Source organism: Platichthys flesus, chromosome 9 (assembly GCF_949316205.1).
Source record: "Platichthys flesus chromosome 9, fPlaFle2.1, whole genome shotgun sequence".
Lineage (NCBI taxonomy): Eukaryota > Metazoa > Chordata > Actinopteri > Pleuronectiformes > Pleuronectidae > Platichthys > Platichthys flesus.
The window spans coordinates 7,121,964-7,139,317 of NC_084953.1; the positions used below are offsets into that span (position 1 = coordinate 7,121,964).

A 17,354-nucleotide genomic window follows, 5' to 3' on the forward strand; every position below is an offset into this window, starting at 1 on the left:
GTTTGCGTTTCTTATAATGTTGGAGGGGCAGGGGTCTTATAGCTCTGATGGTGGAGGGGCAGGGCTCTTATGATGTTGGGGGGGGCAGGGGTCTTATGATGTTGGGGGGCAGGGGTCTTACTTCTATAATGTTGGAGGGGCAGGGGTCTTATAACTCTAAAGATGGAGGGGCAGGGTTCTTATGATGTTGGAGGGGCAGGGGTCTTATAACTCTAAAGATGGAGGGGCAGGGTTCTTATGATGTTGGAGGGGCAGGGGTCTTATAACTCTGATGGTGGAGGGGCAGGGGTCTTGTGATGTTTGGGGGCAGGGGTCCTACTTCTGTAATGTTGGAGGGACAGGGGTCTTATGATGTTGGAGGGGCAGGGGTCTTGTGATGTTAGGGGGGTAGGGGTCATCTTATGTTGGGGGGGTAAGGGGCCCCTTGGTCTCACGCGTCCACCGTGCAAAGGGCGCCCCCCGGCGGCGGCAGCGCGGCGGTGTGGAGGTGTTGTCCGCCCGGGCCTCATCACCGCGGACAGGCGGGACAAAGCACTTGTCCGCAGCGGAAACCGTCGAGTGTGAGTCCGGAGCTTCGAGCGGAGACTCGGGCCCTCTGGTTCTCTCCTGGTTCTCAAGACGCTTCACCTCCATCTTTATTCTCCAGCGGCTTTTTAAACTCTCTTCTTACGGACTTTTCACTTTTTTGTTCCTCCGCGCAGGGAACTTTTCACAGGAAGCAGGGACGAGCCTCGGACTCTTCTCAGGTAACACGAGACTTTAACACACTTTAACTTCTTTAATCCACAGCAGCGCGTGAAGCTCTTTAAAGCGAATAAACCTGTGTTCTTAAAGTCAGAGTCTTCAGCTACACTCACACTGAACTCCGTGTTAATAACGGTCCGTCACTAGTAAGCTGGTAACAGGTGGATCTCGCGTTGTTTCCCAATCACTTCACACGTTGACGCCAATGATCACTGTTTGTTATCGATCAGGAAGGAATCAGATGGATGAACAGCAGAAACCTCACGGGATACAACGAGAAAACCATTATAATCGACCAGTTATTGTCTTAACCACTGTAAAATATGATGCATTTTTGAATGAGCCTTGTTCAAATTCATAATAATGCAACAAATACACGATTAAAGCAGCTTTTACCCTGTGAGGATAAATAGAGAAAAGTAAAGTTAACCCAAAAAGCAAATGAAAAACATGTGTTCAACATCTAACCTGTAATCTGCCCAGGTGGCTGGTTCCAGATCAGGGTGTTGAAGGAAAACACAGCTAAATCCTTTCAAGTCACAATGAAAAACATTCAAAACAGCAGGTTGTGAGCCAAAGTGCGAAGGAAAAGCAACACAAGTTCAGATAAAAGAATATAAACACAATTTGTAGAAGATGTAGAGAAGATGTGCTTAAAACATTGCAGAGTAGTTCCTACTCTTCTTCCATTAGTATAGTTACCACCTTATATTTTATTAGTAAATGATCGACTAGGACAATAAGCCACGCATTTCTCTTATAGTTTCGTGTAATAGCTGCTGTAAGGACTGGTTCATTACAGGTGTCAGTTTATTAGGGACACCCAGCCATCTCCTATACAGCAGCACCCAGTAAACCCAACACCCTCATGAAGGTTATAATGTTTAGCCTTTTGTCTCAGAGGACGATCCAACTATGTTGCACCTGTAGTTGGTAGTTCTGTCTAATGTTAGTGTGTTACACGTTGTCCTCCTGTCATTAGATTGACGTAAATACTAAGGGATGTTTAATGTGAGATATTTCGCAATAGTTTTTTTAATGTTCACAATGTTCCATCGACAGTTCAAATCCCACAGATGTGATCAGTGTTCTGGGAGAGAAACAAAACCAACAGCATTCACAACAGAGAAGGTCGAACAAGTCAGTGTTTGTGTGTTTACTCAGAGAAATGGGGCAAAATATTGTTTGATTTATTGCAGATTAATATTCTGTTAATTGACTAGTCGACCATTTGCTTCAGTTCTGCAAACTGTTAAAATGCAGTTCAATACAACAGCTGCACAAACTGAAGTCTACAACACAAACACAACACTTGTTAACGGTTTGTGTAGTAGTGAGTCGAGCTCCTGTTTCGTTTGATTGCATTTCAAACCAACCTGAGTTTTTTTTTTCTGCTGGATTTACTGAGTTCAGCTTTTTATGATTCAGGAGATTTACCAGCAGGCTTTTTTTTCTTGGCTGACTCCAGTGTGTATGCCAGTGGGTCCCAGTCAACATGGGGCAGGGGCCTAATTGTTTTTGACAGATGTGAGACATGTGACTGGAATTCCTTCATCGGCCGCCGATGATAGAGTCTCTGTGTTGTAGTTGAGCTCAGGCTGCGGCTGGTGGGTGTCTGACCTGACCTGTGACTGTTGTCCAGACTCTCAACTCTCTGCCCGGCTCAAAACCAGATTTCAGAGCCAGATTTAGACAAATACCAGAGTACCACTGCCACCACTACTACTACTACTACTACTACCACTTCTACTACTACTATGTCTCCTGCTGTTGTCACTGTTACTGCTACTCTTGCTACTGCTATTCAGCAGGCGCTTTGAGTACATATACACTCGGTTTCCCCCCAATTAGCAAATATCACAAATAACTCACTTTAACAATCAGTGAGCGAGACACAAGTACACACTAATTTTGTCCAGGTAATGACTTTAATTGTAAAGTCATGCTAGTTATGGTTTTAACTGATCAGTTACATTTTTGTCCATAAAATATTTAAATATTTGGAAAATGACCATCGTAACTTTTAAAACCCCCAATGTAATATCATCAGATGTCTTGTTTTGTGTAATTAATGGTTCTAAAGCCAAACATATTCAGTTTCTAATAATGTTCAAACAATAAGAAGCAGGAAAACCCAGGATTTTTAGAGATCTAACATCACATGTTTCCATTTTTGGAAAAATGTCAGTATGAAACACATTTCTGACTCTACCACCGAGGTTGAACACTCCCTACTTTATTACATTTGTGCAAAGTTTTAAGACCAAACTGCCCGAACTTGTGGACCTGAACAACAGCCAGCATTGGGTTTGAAATATTGCAGATTTCGTAATGTGTGATAAAGTGGAAACTTTCTGAAGGAAGTGTTTTACAGTGTAGTGAGGTCTTTGAAAGTAGATATTTCCTCACTGCCTGGAAGGACCTTGACCCTCAGATTGTTTCCTGCCAGTCAGCGATATAATGACGCTGCAGTAGTAAATAAGACCCGGTGAGTAACAGGACATTCTGTTGATCAACAGAAGAGGACACCTGACACCCGTCCACCTGTCCTCCCCTCTCTCCTGTGCTCCCCCGTCTCCCTCCGCAGCAGCACAGAGGAGCTCTTGTTTGATCCTCCCTGGACAGAAACCCAATTTTACTTGGTCTTTCTTTTCTTTTTTCACTCCAACTCCATGGCAACACAGCTCCTGTGACGAGAAGCCTTGACTCTTGCCCCTCCTGTTCCCGAAACAAAGGCAAGAAGTTATGGAGGGATGGAGGGATGGAGAGATGGAGGGAGGGGGTTGGTGAAGGGGATGAAGGATGTGGAGGAATGAGGGGAGGGGATAATGGGAAGGTGTCTAGGATGGAGGCTCTGAGGCGAGACCTCTGCTGCTGTATGTGCCAGAGCCCCATAAAGAGAGAGGAGTTATTACCCTGTGGGCAGTGCCAAAGACCATTACCCCCCCCCCACAAGACTCACAGAGCTACAGACAGAGAGAAGTGGCTTTGTTTAAAAGAGGACCTGTGGTGCCAGTGGACGACGGGACAGTAGAAGAGGAACTGTGCAATGGAATTCATGAATTGACCAGAATGGAACTCTGTAGAGAGGGAACCTCGGTGCTCTCAGCATCCCAAGGCCCTATGGTCAACTTAGATTCAATCAAGCTGCAACAACTTTCACACAATCATGGAAATCATCAAGATCCATGAATGAATCCCTAGGAAATCAGGGGAAATGCAAATGACAATATTAAAGTAATTTAACAGGTTGTCCCCTGATCCACACTGCATCCTTCCATAAAGTTTGTGGGAAATCAGTCCAGTGGTTTTTGTTGAATCTTGCTTAGAAACAAACAAACATACACAACGTCCTTGACCGATGTAACTACAGCTGGATTTAGAAACCGACAATCTAGGGCCGCTACAAACATTTGTTTTTCAATGATAAAGCTTTCAACTTTCTCTATTAGTCATTTGGTTGATAACATGTAAATAGTTTTTAAAAAGCCCTTCACAGGGGGTAGGTGACATTCAAAAAAAAGTTACAGGGTGTTTCACGAACAAAAATAAACCACGTGCAACAAACAAATACATTGAGTCATTCAAGAATAAAACCCCTTCACATGATAAGCATGACCCCCCTTTATAATAGTAATAAATAGATCAGGGAATACGGTACATAAAACCCCCCATTGAAAATCTTTATATTTCTAATGTCTCAGGCAGAAGATTTATTCATGACTCACCTATTCATTTCTTTAATTTCCATAATATTCTGACAAGTTGAAGACAAACTTTTAAGTATTTCCTTTTTGCAGCCCATGAATCAATGAATCCCTGTTCTGTGGTGTATGAGCAGAGCGCAGTGCTCTCACCATTATGTTCCTATCAGGCTGAGATAACAGTACGAAAACAAGGACAAGGTAAAAGAGGCATTTAGTTCTCATTGTTTGTCCTCCACAGTAACGTTTCCCTCTTGTTTTCACTACGACGTGTAGCCAGCCCACTCCCTGGAGAAGAATGGGCATTGTTGTTAAGTCGTACGCACTGTGGCCTCGGATATTTGTCTGTAAGATATTTGACAGAAAGAAAACAAAAAGTGAAGCAGGAGTGAGAACTGGAAGTGTTCAAAGTCTGGCTGGACATTGCGGAGGCTGAAGGGACAGAAAGAGAGAGAGAGAGAGAGAGAGAGAGACACTCCCACAGCCTGTGAAGAGGCAAAAAATGAGAGTATTGTTGTTTGGCTGCGCTCTCCGTCCTGGCACCGACCTCCCCACAGTGATTCCGCTCTATCTGGTTCAGAGACCTTAAAGCTAAGGTCATTCCACTAATTCGTCTATTTCCTGTTAAGCAGCCTTGTGAGAAATCTAATTTTCTCTACCTGACAGAAAGAGAAAAATTGCACAAACACCCTCAACCTGAACCCTCGTAAATCACACTCCAGTGAAAATGGTCAAACATTTACCCTGCTCTGTTACCAAGCCTCGTTACCAGAGACGGTCACGCCTAACTTTCCCATATCTCTCCAAGTTACATTATTACTCATATCAGGGCTGCTGAAAGGCAGGGGCAGGGAGCTCTCCACCTCTCTCTCCGGCTTGTCCACAAACCCTTCTTGTTTCTGTTGTTTCACAGTTCCCGGGATCTTTTGAGAGATGTTCAACAAGCAGCAGTACGAGAGTCCGCCTGTCTACAGTCCTCCCTTCACCTCTCCATCCAACAACGGCTTTGGCCCCGCAGCCAGCTTCCATGGCCCTCAGAGCGACTACAACGGGTACCCACCTCCACCGGGATCGTACTACGTGGAGGACAAGCCGCAGCACTTCTACAAATGGCTGTCGCCTCCCGGCATCATCAAGGCCATGATGGCTACGGTGATTGTGCTGTGTGTGGCGATATTTGCCTGCGTGGCTTCCACTCTCATGTGGGACATGCAGTATGGTTATGGTGCTGGAATGGGCTACGGTGGAGGCGGAGGATACGGTGGCGGCGGCTATGGAGGCAGCTACGGCGGTGGAGGCTATGGCGGCGGCAGCTACGGTTCAGGATATGGAGGATATGGAGGTTACGGAAACGGCAACTACCAAGGTTCCTACATCTCGCCCTCCTCGGCCAAAGCCGCCATGATCGCCTTGGCAGCCATTAACTTCATCGGAGCGCTGGGGTTCTTCATTGCCAGCTTTTCTAAATCCAACATGGTCCACACCAGGAAGTTCTTCCTGGCCCTCATGATAACCAGCATCATCCTGGCTGCTCTGCAGGTGAACCTCATACAGTTGGAACAGTTTGATTAATGATAACTTCAGATGTTTCCAGTTGATTAGAGTTCTTTGTATTGACAGTATGTTCACTTGGATGATATAAAGACATCGTCTTTGTCATATTTGATTTGAATACTGAGGAGAACTTCTTAAGGTCATTTTTTTAATTTAGAAATATGAGTGTAACTGAACTGATTCTTCCTCAGGGCATCATAAACATTGTCTACATCGTCGGAGTGAACCCCATGGCCCAGGGCTCCTCCAGTATGATGTACAACCCAATGCTCATGATGTGCCAGAACCTGTACCAGAGCGGCTACTCACAGATGGGAGGAGTCGGAGGTTTCCCCATATACAACCAGTACCTCTACCACTACTGCTTCGTGGACCCACAGGAGGTTTGTAGTTTTATGGATGTATGATTAGAACAATGTCATCTACATGTAGTAGTCGAACACTGACCTAAATGGATTGAAACATGAATATTCAGTTGTTGGACAAGTTGTATTACAGCCCCCTGTTTTATTAGTCATGTGCTGTTTTGTAATTGTATCAGTCCTGAACCATTTGTTATATTTCTAGTACATGGAGCCACAAAGAGTGATGTACATTTCCCCCCCCCAGTGACGTGTGCTTCTGTACCTCCTGTACCAGGACAAAGCAGCTTTATCTCCGAGCTTATCTGCTTTAGAACTTTCCAGATTTCATTCCCGTGTTTTTTTGTTTTTTACTTTTTAGGGAGTTGCCATGGTGTGTGGATTCCTGGTCGTGATCGCTCTGGGTGTTGCAGCTTTCTTTGCGCACAAAACCAGGGGGAAGATCTGGCGCTACGGGAAACCAAACATCTACTGGAGGGAGCCTCTGGTCGGGGGGAAGGCCTCGGAGGGCAGAGATGTGGAGGACTGGGTAAGAGACAACAGTGTGGTGGTCACGGTTAAATAAGACTGGGTTCATATGGGATTTATGGATAAAAATCCCATTTGCAGGCAGGACTTGAGGTCAAATGAACCGGGTCGCCGGATCAGACTTTAAATCCAGCCTAAGGAAGGTTGATTGTTTTAAATGTCCACAGACAGATTTGATTCGGTGATGAAATGATCAATGTTGTCTTATATCAAAATATTTGCTTGGCATTTACGTTTGGTGTGAAGTAGGTGAGGAGGTGCGTCATCAGTGAGTCACCAGTTGTAACGACAGGTTGGGGGACTGTGGTGATGCACATGTAGTAAATAGCCGAGCCGAGACTCACACATTCCCATGGTTGGTTGGTCTCGTGGAATGCTATTTTTAAGATAAACCTACGCTCCACGTTCAGGTAGACTTTGAGATGTTTTGCATTAGTTTTACATCTTGTCCTCGCTCATCTTTATGAGATCAAAGTCCTAAAAGTGTCTCATATATATTGATCCTTATCGTTTTATGGGATCGAACAGGGAAACAGTCGAACCGCCGTCCGAGTGTTTCCTCTGACTGACTCACTTTGTTCAGGGTCAGGGCTGATAGCAGTCGGGGGTTGTTTGCTCACGGCCTACCTCCTGGTTTCACTCGAAGTAATCATTAACCACCCGAGAAGATATTAAGCACGCAGGTGGTTTCTAGTGAGGCTGCCTTTGGGTTTTTAAATTTCAACAACACTCCTGTCATATCAGGCTGTTCCCTGAGAAACTGGCTGTTTATTGACCTCTTTTTAAATGATGCCAGTTTCATACGTTGACATCAGAAGCTTGGGTTTGAAATTGAATTGCTGTCATAAACAGCAATAGTCTGACAGTTACATTTGTTAAGGTTAAGTTAGAAACACAAGTGTATCTCTGATTCTAAATAAAAATAGTTCTGTTAGAGCACACATGATTCATTCTCATGCTGTCAATGGTGTTTGTCCAGATTCTGTGTGCAAGAGGTCCACACAAATAAGTAACTGCTGACAAATGGCATGAAATTAATCCATTTTTGAAAATACAAATAAATGAAAAGATTATAATCGAAATTCCTTCAGGCATTAAAGAAAAACAATTATTAAACTAAATACTGTTTGTTTAATCCCCAAACCACCAATCCCCTCATGTATTTGAACATTGCTAACTGCTAGTGAATAGCAGTTAGAAGGACTTTGCTTCATAGTACACATTCACTATACAGCGCTTTCTATCACTCACATCCCATTCTCACACAGATAAATTGTGTTTAGTAACTTGCCCAAGGACATTTTGACCTACGGACTGGAGGAACAACCAAGTTTGACATTAGTGGACAAGCAGTAATTAAAAGTAATGAACCTTGAAAACACAAGTTATTTAAAGTTAATGCTAATTTTCCTTTTTTTGACATCCTTTACTTAAGATTACTCTTGCAGCCGTTTTCTCTTCTGGATTGTATTACCGTCTGGATAATCTAAGCCCTTTTCTATATTTGTCTATAAACATGTCCTGCAGAGTGTAATACTCTATCATTTGGTCAAACAATGTTGCAGTAAGTCGCAGTTTATCTTTTGCACCAACTGAGAAAAGAGGCCCCAAACAGAGGTGGTGTTATGTCGGATTATATAGAGCTGTTTGTTATTGAGTGGCTGTCGTCGTCTGGAACATGGCATCATGCACACAGAGGTGTAACGGCAGGGCCGAGGCCACCAGACAATCCCAGAGTGAATCCTCTGACTCGCGACAGAGTCTAATAATGGAGCCTTGCTCCCTGGTGTCATCACACTTATTGTGATGCACTGCGGTAATTAACTGGACGCTTCTGCTGCAGTTAGAAGCTCAGCACTTTTAACGTAAATACAACTGTTAAAGAAAGAGTGAGGAATATGTTCATGCTTATAAAAGGTTCAGGAAAAGACGGCTGGTCAATGCAAATAGATCATTATTTTATTTATCCTCTCCAAAGTTTCTCTTGTCATCTCAGACCAGCACCTAATTATTTATTCTAAGTTTAAAACGTTTTGTATGTAACAAAGCCCGGCTGAAATCCTTTCTGATACTGATACATATGTATTTTAAAACAAAGTTGACAGTTGTTATCAAACCCTTATGACAAAGAAATGCAATTGAGGCTTTATATTTTACAGTTTAACAATATACTTTATTATAAACAACTATTAATAAGAAGAAAACAAACATGCAACCAAGTTTACAGAACTTGAATCAAAAGAATCCTTTTTACATAAGATGTAAATATGAATGCACATCTTTTTACGACTTTTATTTCAGCAACATAAAGCCAATATATGTCTGTAACAAGCTCATATCGGCCGATACTTTCACCCTGTTATTAAATCAGTCTGGCTGTAGTATGTACTATATACACTGTATGTAGTGTAGGTTGTGAAACATGTAACATAACTTTACTGCCTGAAGACTTTAATCTCTACAAAAGCAAGGTTAGTGTGTCATTATTGAATCATCATATCAACCATATGGCCAATATACGTGTGTTATATCTTTGGAATTAACCATTGCCTGGTGCCACCTTGCTGTGGTTATTTGTTCCATCTTTCCCGTTGCCCCACCTGAATCTGTGCCACAGAATGACTCATGGTGCTGGTTTGGCCAGTGACAGTCTCAGGCAGTGGTTGGTTTGAGACTCGACCCGTCTCTGTGCCTGAGCCCGGGGAGGCCTGGCTTGCTCTGATGACCTCACACACTGGCCTTATTCAGTTCACCCATGACGGGGGCTGGGGCGGTGGTGGGGTGCATTGTGTCTGCTGCATGAGGTCACTAGAGTCGGGTTCTGCAGGGCTGCCTGTGTGCACTGGAAACTCTCAAGTTTGAAGGCATCCGGGGTTTATTTCTATGAAAGGTTTGATTGTTGTGTTTGATTTATGATACTATGAAAATGTATTGTCTTACTGACAGTTAATCCATTTCATACAGTAGTTCCAATTGTTTCTAGGAAGATATCTAATAAGGAATTTTGGTTTGTCTGACCACAAGTGCCATCATTTCCTTCTCTTCATGGCGCTGCTCCGCCTTCAGCTCCCTCACTCGTCCTTTCCCTAAATACAGTATTACTTAGGTTATGATGTTTTCATGAGTTGCTAATAGAATATTCCATTCATAATCCTGTTTACCTATTACAGAGCATAGTCTTATTACTGTACTACCTCAAACATCAAGCAATAAGGAAATGCTGTGTGTTAATTCAATAATTTCTTATACTGAGTTTGACCGTATTTAAGTTAAGGTAATCAGCACAGTCTTATTCAGAATACTATCTTAATATTGGAATATTGGTGTCCATATAAACAAGTTTATTCCGTTTCCATGTCCCTTCTCCTGCCTCTTTTCTTCAGCAGGTTCAGGACTCTAACTCATTACCTCTGTGCTTTCATACTCAGCAGCTGCTGTGCCGCACACTCAGAGGGCATTTTTGGCATTCTTACATGAACCAGGCAAAATAAGGTTCTTCCACAGAAACTCTCCCCCACCCAAACACTCCACCCACAGAGATTATTGTTTTTCGAAGGGATAGGCTGATGTTCAGATCTGCTCCTGCTTCAAGAGGAATTTCTGAGTTTCTTAGTAAAGTATCATCCAAGAAAATAGAGGAAATAATGTTTTGTCTTGGTGCGATGTTGTTGTGAAGTAAGATACTCTCACCTCTAACCAGTGCCCAAAAGAAATGTGTGAGTCTGTGGCCATGTGGCGTGAACTGAAGAGAAGGTACAGCAAATATCCATGCGTCCCTGTGCGAGGACAGTAGAGGTCAGAGTTCTAGAGGACAATAATCCTGCACATCATGCACAGATTTTATGTTTTTAGATCCAATCCTTCTAAATCCGTCATTTTCATAACCATTTATTGATTTCATTTCATATACAAAGGAAGATAAACTGCACCCAGAAGACAATGTAATAGTTTCCTGCTAACATTAAACCAGTTAGCCTTCCAGGTTGCAGAGAAACAACTCAGACCCTTTTGGTAAAGGCAGCTTATGATTGATAAATTTACTGCAGGAAAACAGTGACCACCCCTGTGGCCTTCATTGTGAGGAATTCCCTTGTGTGGCCGCTGACCTCACAGGAAGGGCTTGAATGAAGCCAAACGTATTTGTCTGACGGACAGCGTTTCCGTTTGTTTGAAGGAAGAAAGGAGGAGCTCATCCGTTCCAGGTGTCCATGAAGATGTAGCATAACAAAAAGAAGTGAAAGCAAAACTCTAATCCTTGTCTTTTATCGTCTCTGCGTACGTTATATCGTTATGAGTCATCGTTTTAGGTTATAAGGCAAGAACCAGAGGGGAAAACGCTGTAAACAGAAAAACATCAATGACAGTCTCAAAGATTTTGGTTTATTTGTGGTTAATGTTTGGTGCTTTTTTGTTAATTAGCCTTTAGTCGTTTTTTACTTATGTTCTCCTGACCTTTCCATGCTCGGTGAATCAAGCAGATAACCCATATTTCACTGAGGAGTTGGACCTCTCTCCAATTACATGCCTCACAGCTCTCTCCAACTTTAATAACTGATTACCAAACCTCCCTCTCTGTAGTAGAGACACCTTCTCCTCACCCCTTTAAGTTCACAACTCGGGAAATGAATGAGATTCTAAAACAGGGTGTGCGTCAGAGAAACAAGCCTGTGGTGTGTGTCCTGCCTCCTTGTGAGTGTTTTCGATTGTTTGTTTGTGTTTGCTCAGTCTGTTCCTCCTGTTTTTTCCTTCTTGCTGTAGGTGAACAATGTGGAGGAAAGCCGCAGTGTGCAGGACGCCCCGACCCTGCTGGTGTCAGAGAAGGGAGGCGGGCTCCTCAACGCCTCGGTGAACAGTATCATCTCCTACCCCCCGGCCAAGGTGGACAGCAGCTCCTACAACGGGGAAACATACACCAACAACGAGTAGGTGACACTGGGTTCTCAGCTCCTCTTTTTTATCACACTTACATTTTCATTCGGTTCTGAACAAATCTTTCTCAAGGGTAACTTAGGAATGTACTCTCTTTTCCAGTTAAAGAAAAAACACATCTCTAAATCTCTAAAGTAATAAATCTCTCATCTTAACACTGTCTCACCTACCAGATGTTTATTTAATATAAATAAACCTTGTATAAAAAGATAACCAGCACTCACTGGCAGCAGCATCTGGGACTCATCAACGGTTCAGTGTACTGAGTCGAACTTTGAATAAACAGGTGACCAGCTCAGCAGCAGCCGTGCTGGAGCTTCAGGCTTCTGTGGTTTTGTGATCGGAGCCCAGCAGCAGGTCTTTACTTGCCTTAATTACTGCAGGTCACTTACAGTTTCAGAAAGAAATCAACAACCAGCATCACCACAGGACCAGAAAACAGCCCATTCCACGCAGGCAGGTTTAGAACAGGCACTGCACTAGTTTCCATTACTTCACTCCAAGTGTATAATTACATACAAATCAGATTAAGCACATTTTGGCCGATTCAATTATTCTTGGGAGGTATATTTACTGTATATATGTATTTAGGGATTAACCCGTTGTGCAAAGACCATTTGAATTTATAAATCTATTAATATGCAGCCACAAGCACGAGATAAGCCAACAAAATGATCTTTTCAGAAAGAGAAAAGAGACATTATAATAAACAAATCCACCAAAACTATTCATTTTACATATTTGAGGTATAGACAAGAGACAACAGAACAATTGACACAAGCATGCAGGATTAGAACCCATTTGACTCGTTTCTATTTGTGTCAGTTCACTGCAATGCAAAGACCAGTCGACCTTTCAAACACGTGACCCCCCCCACACACAAGCAATATCTAATCACTGCTCTGTTTGGAAGCTCCTGAAACATATTGTCCTGCTCTCAAAAAGTGAGCTGTGTGTATGTGTGACCTTTGAGCCTGTGTTGGATTAACATGTCCATGTGTTTTTTCTCATATTCATTGAATTCTCTCAGGACGAGAAAAAGCAACATGTTTGTGAACTGATGTATTAACTTTCCTTTAAAGCCAGAAAGGATTTGTTTGTTTTGTATTTCAGCTTGTGTGTGTCGTCCACTGCTGTCGCTCTTTTGAGAAACAAGATCATCTCATGTCGGGAGCACAGCCAGAGAGACCTTACCACTGCTCATACGGTAACAACAGAGCAGTGGAGAACAGAATATTATTAATTTGATGATTTCCTCTTTGACAAAGTAAACATGGCTGTCGTTTCTCATAAGCTGAAGAATGTCAGCCTGAAGACCTGCCGTGGCCTCTGCTGCTGACATGCTGCTTCTGTTTTTCCCACAAACGTGTAATATCTGCTCCACTGGATTTGGATTCCTCTGCAAATCCCCACAAATCTACAAAATTGAGCGTGTCTCCCCCTGTTGTTATTAAAGAGCTGTACCTGCTTCCTGGTCCGAACCCTCCACATGGCACACAGTCAAATTGTCGGGTGTGAGCAAACATAATAATCACTAGTGGTTCAAAATGTCTACCCTCCTCCAACAGTCTCTGTCTGGGCCATATCTGTAAATAATTGTTTTGTTTAGTCACTGTCTCATATCAGCCCATCCATGCACTCCCTGTTGTTATTTGGGTCATGATGTTCTTGGAAGGTTTTTTATTTAAATATGTATGGTACAGACATGACAGTAGTTTCACTTCTCATCCAAATCTCTGCCAGATAGTGAAACATCTATTTCACAAAATATTGAACTGTTCCTTTAAGACCTTTAAAGGTATGTTCCATGTAGAAGTTTCTGATCAGCTCCAAAGAGGAACAGTTGCTGTTCTAGGTCTCTCTCTCACACACACACAAACACACACATCATTTTATTGTGTCTTTGTGTCTTTCCTGCAGGTACTCGGACAGGACCACAAGCCGCCCCTCGGAGGTCTTCTCCCACGGGGGAGGGACCAGCTCCAGCCCTTCAGAGGAGATGAGCAGTGTCCGCAAACCCTCCGCCAACCGGGGCAAGAGACGCAGACGGAACCCAGAGCTGGATGAGTCTCAGTACGAAACCGAGTACACCACGGGAGGAGAGACGGGCAATGAGCTTGATGAAGAAGAGTGGGAGAGGTGAGAGCTGGACATGACTGCACCGCTCTATCTCTGGATTAGAGATGGAAATGTCTCTTTTTTTTAAAGAACCCAGAACGTAGATTACATTTAGATACTGTGGCTCCCTCAGGACCAGACCTCAATTCACTGATCGGAATGAAAATGAAAGCTCAGAAAACCAAGCTCACTTGAGAGGGACTTACAGGAATGTGCAGCTGGAATATCTTTTGGTTTGAAACATGCTTCAGAAATGAATCAGTCATTACTTTGTGGGAAGCAAATGGAAACAGCCGTCAGTTGAAGACACTTTCGCAGCAAACACTGCCATCTTTTAAAATGTCCTGCTCGTGGTTTGAAGAGTGCACTCACATGAGAGTATGTTTGAAAGTCACAATTAAGGAATCTTGTTCACACTACGTACTAAGAACAAATTTGCTAGAATAGAACAGTAAAAAATGAACAGATGCTTAAACAACAAAGGATGGAAAAGTCTACAGTCTTGTGTCCGGGAGAGTGGTTAATCCTCTGAAGCATGCCAGTTCACATGGACTGTGCAGAAGGATAATGAGAGAATTGGGCCAAAGGTACGACACATGAGAGCTAATGTAGTGTATAAGGAAGTATTCTGATTTGTCCACACTGTTACTGAGAGCAGCTCTTACAGTCACACCTCCTTGACCTCTGCAGTGTGTTATCGTGGTTCAGCAGTAAACTTAATAACCTTAAGTTTGAGGGACTGATGCAAGTTTAGCGCTGATGCCAACGTCTTTTTTCTCTTCCTCTCCTCACCCAACCCTGCCTGTGTTCTGTCTCTTTCCTGCTCCTCCCGCTCCTCCTCCTCCTGCAGCTTGTACCCGGTGATAACATCTGATGTGCAGCGTCACGACTACAAGAGGGAGTTCGATTCCGACCTCAAGGACTACAAGCGCCTCTGTGCCGAGATGGACGACATCAACGATCAGATGAACAAACTCAGCCGGCAGTTGGACACACTGGACGACACCTCGGGCAAATACCAGGTCGGACACACACAGCACTCACATCTAGACGTCATGACTTTCATTAGAAAACTCCCAAGTCAAAATATACAGAATCTCCCCCTCACCCATTTACCTTCCCCCTCACTATGTCCAAACAGCTGAGTTAAGATGTTGCTGATGAATCTCAGTCCTCTGGTCTAAGACAGACTCCTTTGAGCCTTTTTTTTTCATTTTGTGATTTCAGGAGACGTGATCTTAACAAATATATGTTCCTCATTTTTCCTCAGGTTGCAGCCGAGGAATATAATCAGCTCAAGGATCTGAAGCAGGTGAGGAAACATCTCCGATGATGACATTTTTAAAGCTCTCTTACTAAAGACCTAAATAGCTGTTTGCAGACACATTTGTTATTATATGTATATTTATATTTATATTTTTCTCATAGATCTTCTGTTACTGTCAATCACAGATCTTTAATTCTCTTTGTATTTATTACATTTTTTGGCTCAGCTTGACATGAAGCCAAACGTGTTCCCATTATTAATTCCACCCAACATGTGTTCTTATGATGAAATCTTAATCATTTCATTAATCCATTATTTTTCTGGTGAAGCTGAGCCCATCCAATCCCCAATAGCTCAGATATTTCACATCAGAGTGGGTGAACCAAGGAACATTCCCAGATCATAGTGTTTTATTCCTGTTTTTTAAGTTATTATTGAATAACTAATTTGTGTTATTGACAATGACAACACACGTTTTGTGCTGTAGCGTTAGATAACTCATCTGTGCTCCCCCTGCTTGCTCTGTAGACACCAGACTACCGGTCTAGGAAGAAGCAGTGTCGCAGGCTGAGATACAAACTGTTCCACATCAAGCGCATGGTGAAGAACTACGACAAGACCCACCCGTGAATCCACTGAGTCCTGTCTCCGCTCTGTGGTCCACACAGACACACACACTCACAGACACATGGGCCAAGATACACTCCAAAACACTGCAAAGACCCTTGGACACACGCTGAGACCAAAGTTACCTTCACAGCACACACCGGATACAGAGGGACCCATTTTAACACACTCGCACTCACACAGGGAACATAATAATAATGGTCTACATTCTGTCTGATCAGAAATGAATCAGTCACTACTTTGTGGGAAGCAAATGGAAACAGAGCCGTCAGTTGAAGCCAATTCTGCAGGAAACACTGCCAATTTTTTTAAAAGGTCCTGCTCGTGGTTTGCAGAGTGCACTCACATGAGAGGTTGTGACTGCCAATTTTTTTAAAAGGTCCTGCTCGTGGTTTGCAGAGTGCACTCACATGAGAGGTTGTTTGAAAGTCACCTCACCTTCAGTCACCTGTGATAACACCAGGGGTTGGGTTTCTGTGGCTCTGTTTGCTCTCCAGATTGCAAAACGTTTCTTTTTTTAATCTCCACAGATAAGAGGTGGTACAGTATTGTAGGGGAACATATGAGGCAGGTCACGAGGATCCATTGCAAGTAAATACTCTGTTTCTTCTAACCCGTGGCTAGACGTTTTCTTTACTGCAAATTAACTGTAGTTGTGCTTTCTTCATCTTTTGCGTCCGTGTTTTGTGACTAACTCCAGTGTCAGTGCATCTTACTGCTCTCTGCCGGGACCAAGAGAATTTCATCTCAACTAAGATATATTTATACCGATTGTCATAAAAGCGAGTGAGACCAAAATCAAAGGGGACAAACTGGCCAATGAGATATGAGTGACGTTGTGTTGTATATATGGTTAATGAATCTTGTTCACTCTACGTACCAAGAACAAATTTAGTGTAACCGTCTGTTAGGTTCAGCAGATTTCTTAGCATTCGTGATGTTATCTGTACATACTTACGATCCATAGAGGCTTGTTTTTGTTTCTTTTGATCAGCTGTCATTCAAATAAGCTAAATCTATGCAAAATTCTAAAAAACACTATACTTTCTTAATATTGTTTATCATGTCTGTTCCTCAACAAACGTCTCTCCCTGTTGCCGACTTTCTGTAAGCTGAGCACATCTTTTCATTTGATTCTTTTCCAGTAAAAAATCATCATCAATGTCTTCAGTAATTGTTTTATATTAATCCACTTCCTCTGCAAAGTGTTGCTATCTGCTGTACCCTTATGAAATCGTAAAGACACACTTTTGATTTGTCTCTCATCTTTATTTTTTATGAAAAACATTGTCGTCCTTTTACAAACCATTTTGCGAGCCATTTATTTTTGTATGAATTTATTTTCTTTGATGCTATTATAAAAGACCATTTTTTGTAACGGTATGCTTCCACATGGAATTATGTCTAAAAAGTATTGAATACAGTAAATAATAAACATTTCTAATTCTCTAAATATGCATGTAGGTCCATATCTTTGTTTTATTCTGTATCTTAGAGATTTGCAGCTGGGTGCATCCGCAC

General features: G+C 42.7%; 1 protein-coding gene across 2 annotated transcripts; it reads left to right on the top strand.

Moving 5' to 3' along the window:
- Positions 1 to 495: 495 nt before the first annotated feature.
- Positions 496 to 17,290, top strand: si:ch73-61d6.3 (occludin). Of its 2 annotated transcripts, XM_062395312.1 has the most exons (9): positions 496 to 746; positions 5,362 to 5,987; positions 6,194 to 6,385; positions 6,726 to 6,893; positions 11,651 to 11,814; positions 13,742 to 13,960; positions 14,790 to 14,961; positions 15,210 to 15,251; positions 15,735 to 17,290. In XM_062395312.1, exons 2-9 carry the CDS (start codon positions 5,382 to 5,384, stop codon positions 15,834 to 15,836), a joined length of 1,665 nt encoding a protein of 554 aa, XP_062251296.1. In that variant the 5' UTR covers positions 496 to 746; positions 5,362 to 5,381; the 3' UTR covers positions 15,837 to 17,290. The 2 variants fall into 2 exon arrangements, with proteins under 2 accessions (XP_062251296.1, XP_062251297.1); XM_062395313.1 differs by lacking the exon at positions 496 to 746 and having other exon boundaries at positions 5,075 to 5,987.
- Positions 17,291 to 17,354: the final 64 nt, after the last annotated feature.

Bases quoted from the DNA above. Each gene is read 5' to 3' on its own strand.
- si:ch73-61d6.3 (XM_062395312.1), top strand. From the start codon at position 5,382: ATGTTCAACAAGCAGCAGTACGAGAGTCCGCCTGTCTACAGTCCTCCC. The intron at 6,894-11,650 runs GTAAGAGACAAC...TTCTTGCTGTAG, and splicing joins GCAGAGATGTGGAGGACTGG to GTGAACAATGTGGAGGAAAG. The intron at 13,961-14,789 runs GTGAGAGCTGGA...CTCCTCCTGCAG, and splicing joins GATGAAGAAGAGTGGGAGAG to CTTGTACCCGGTGATAACAT.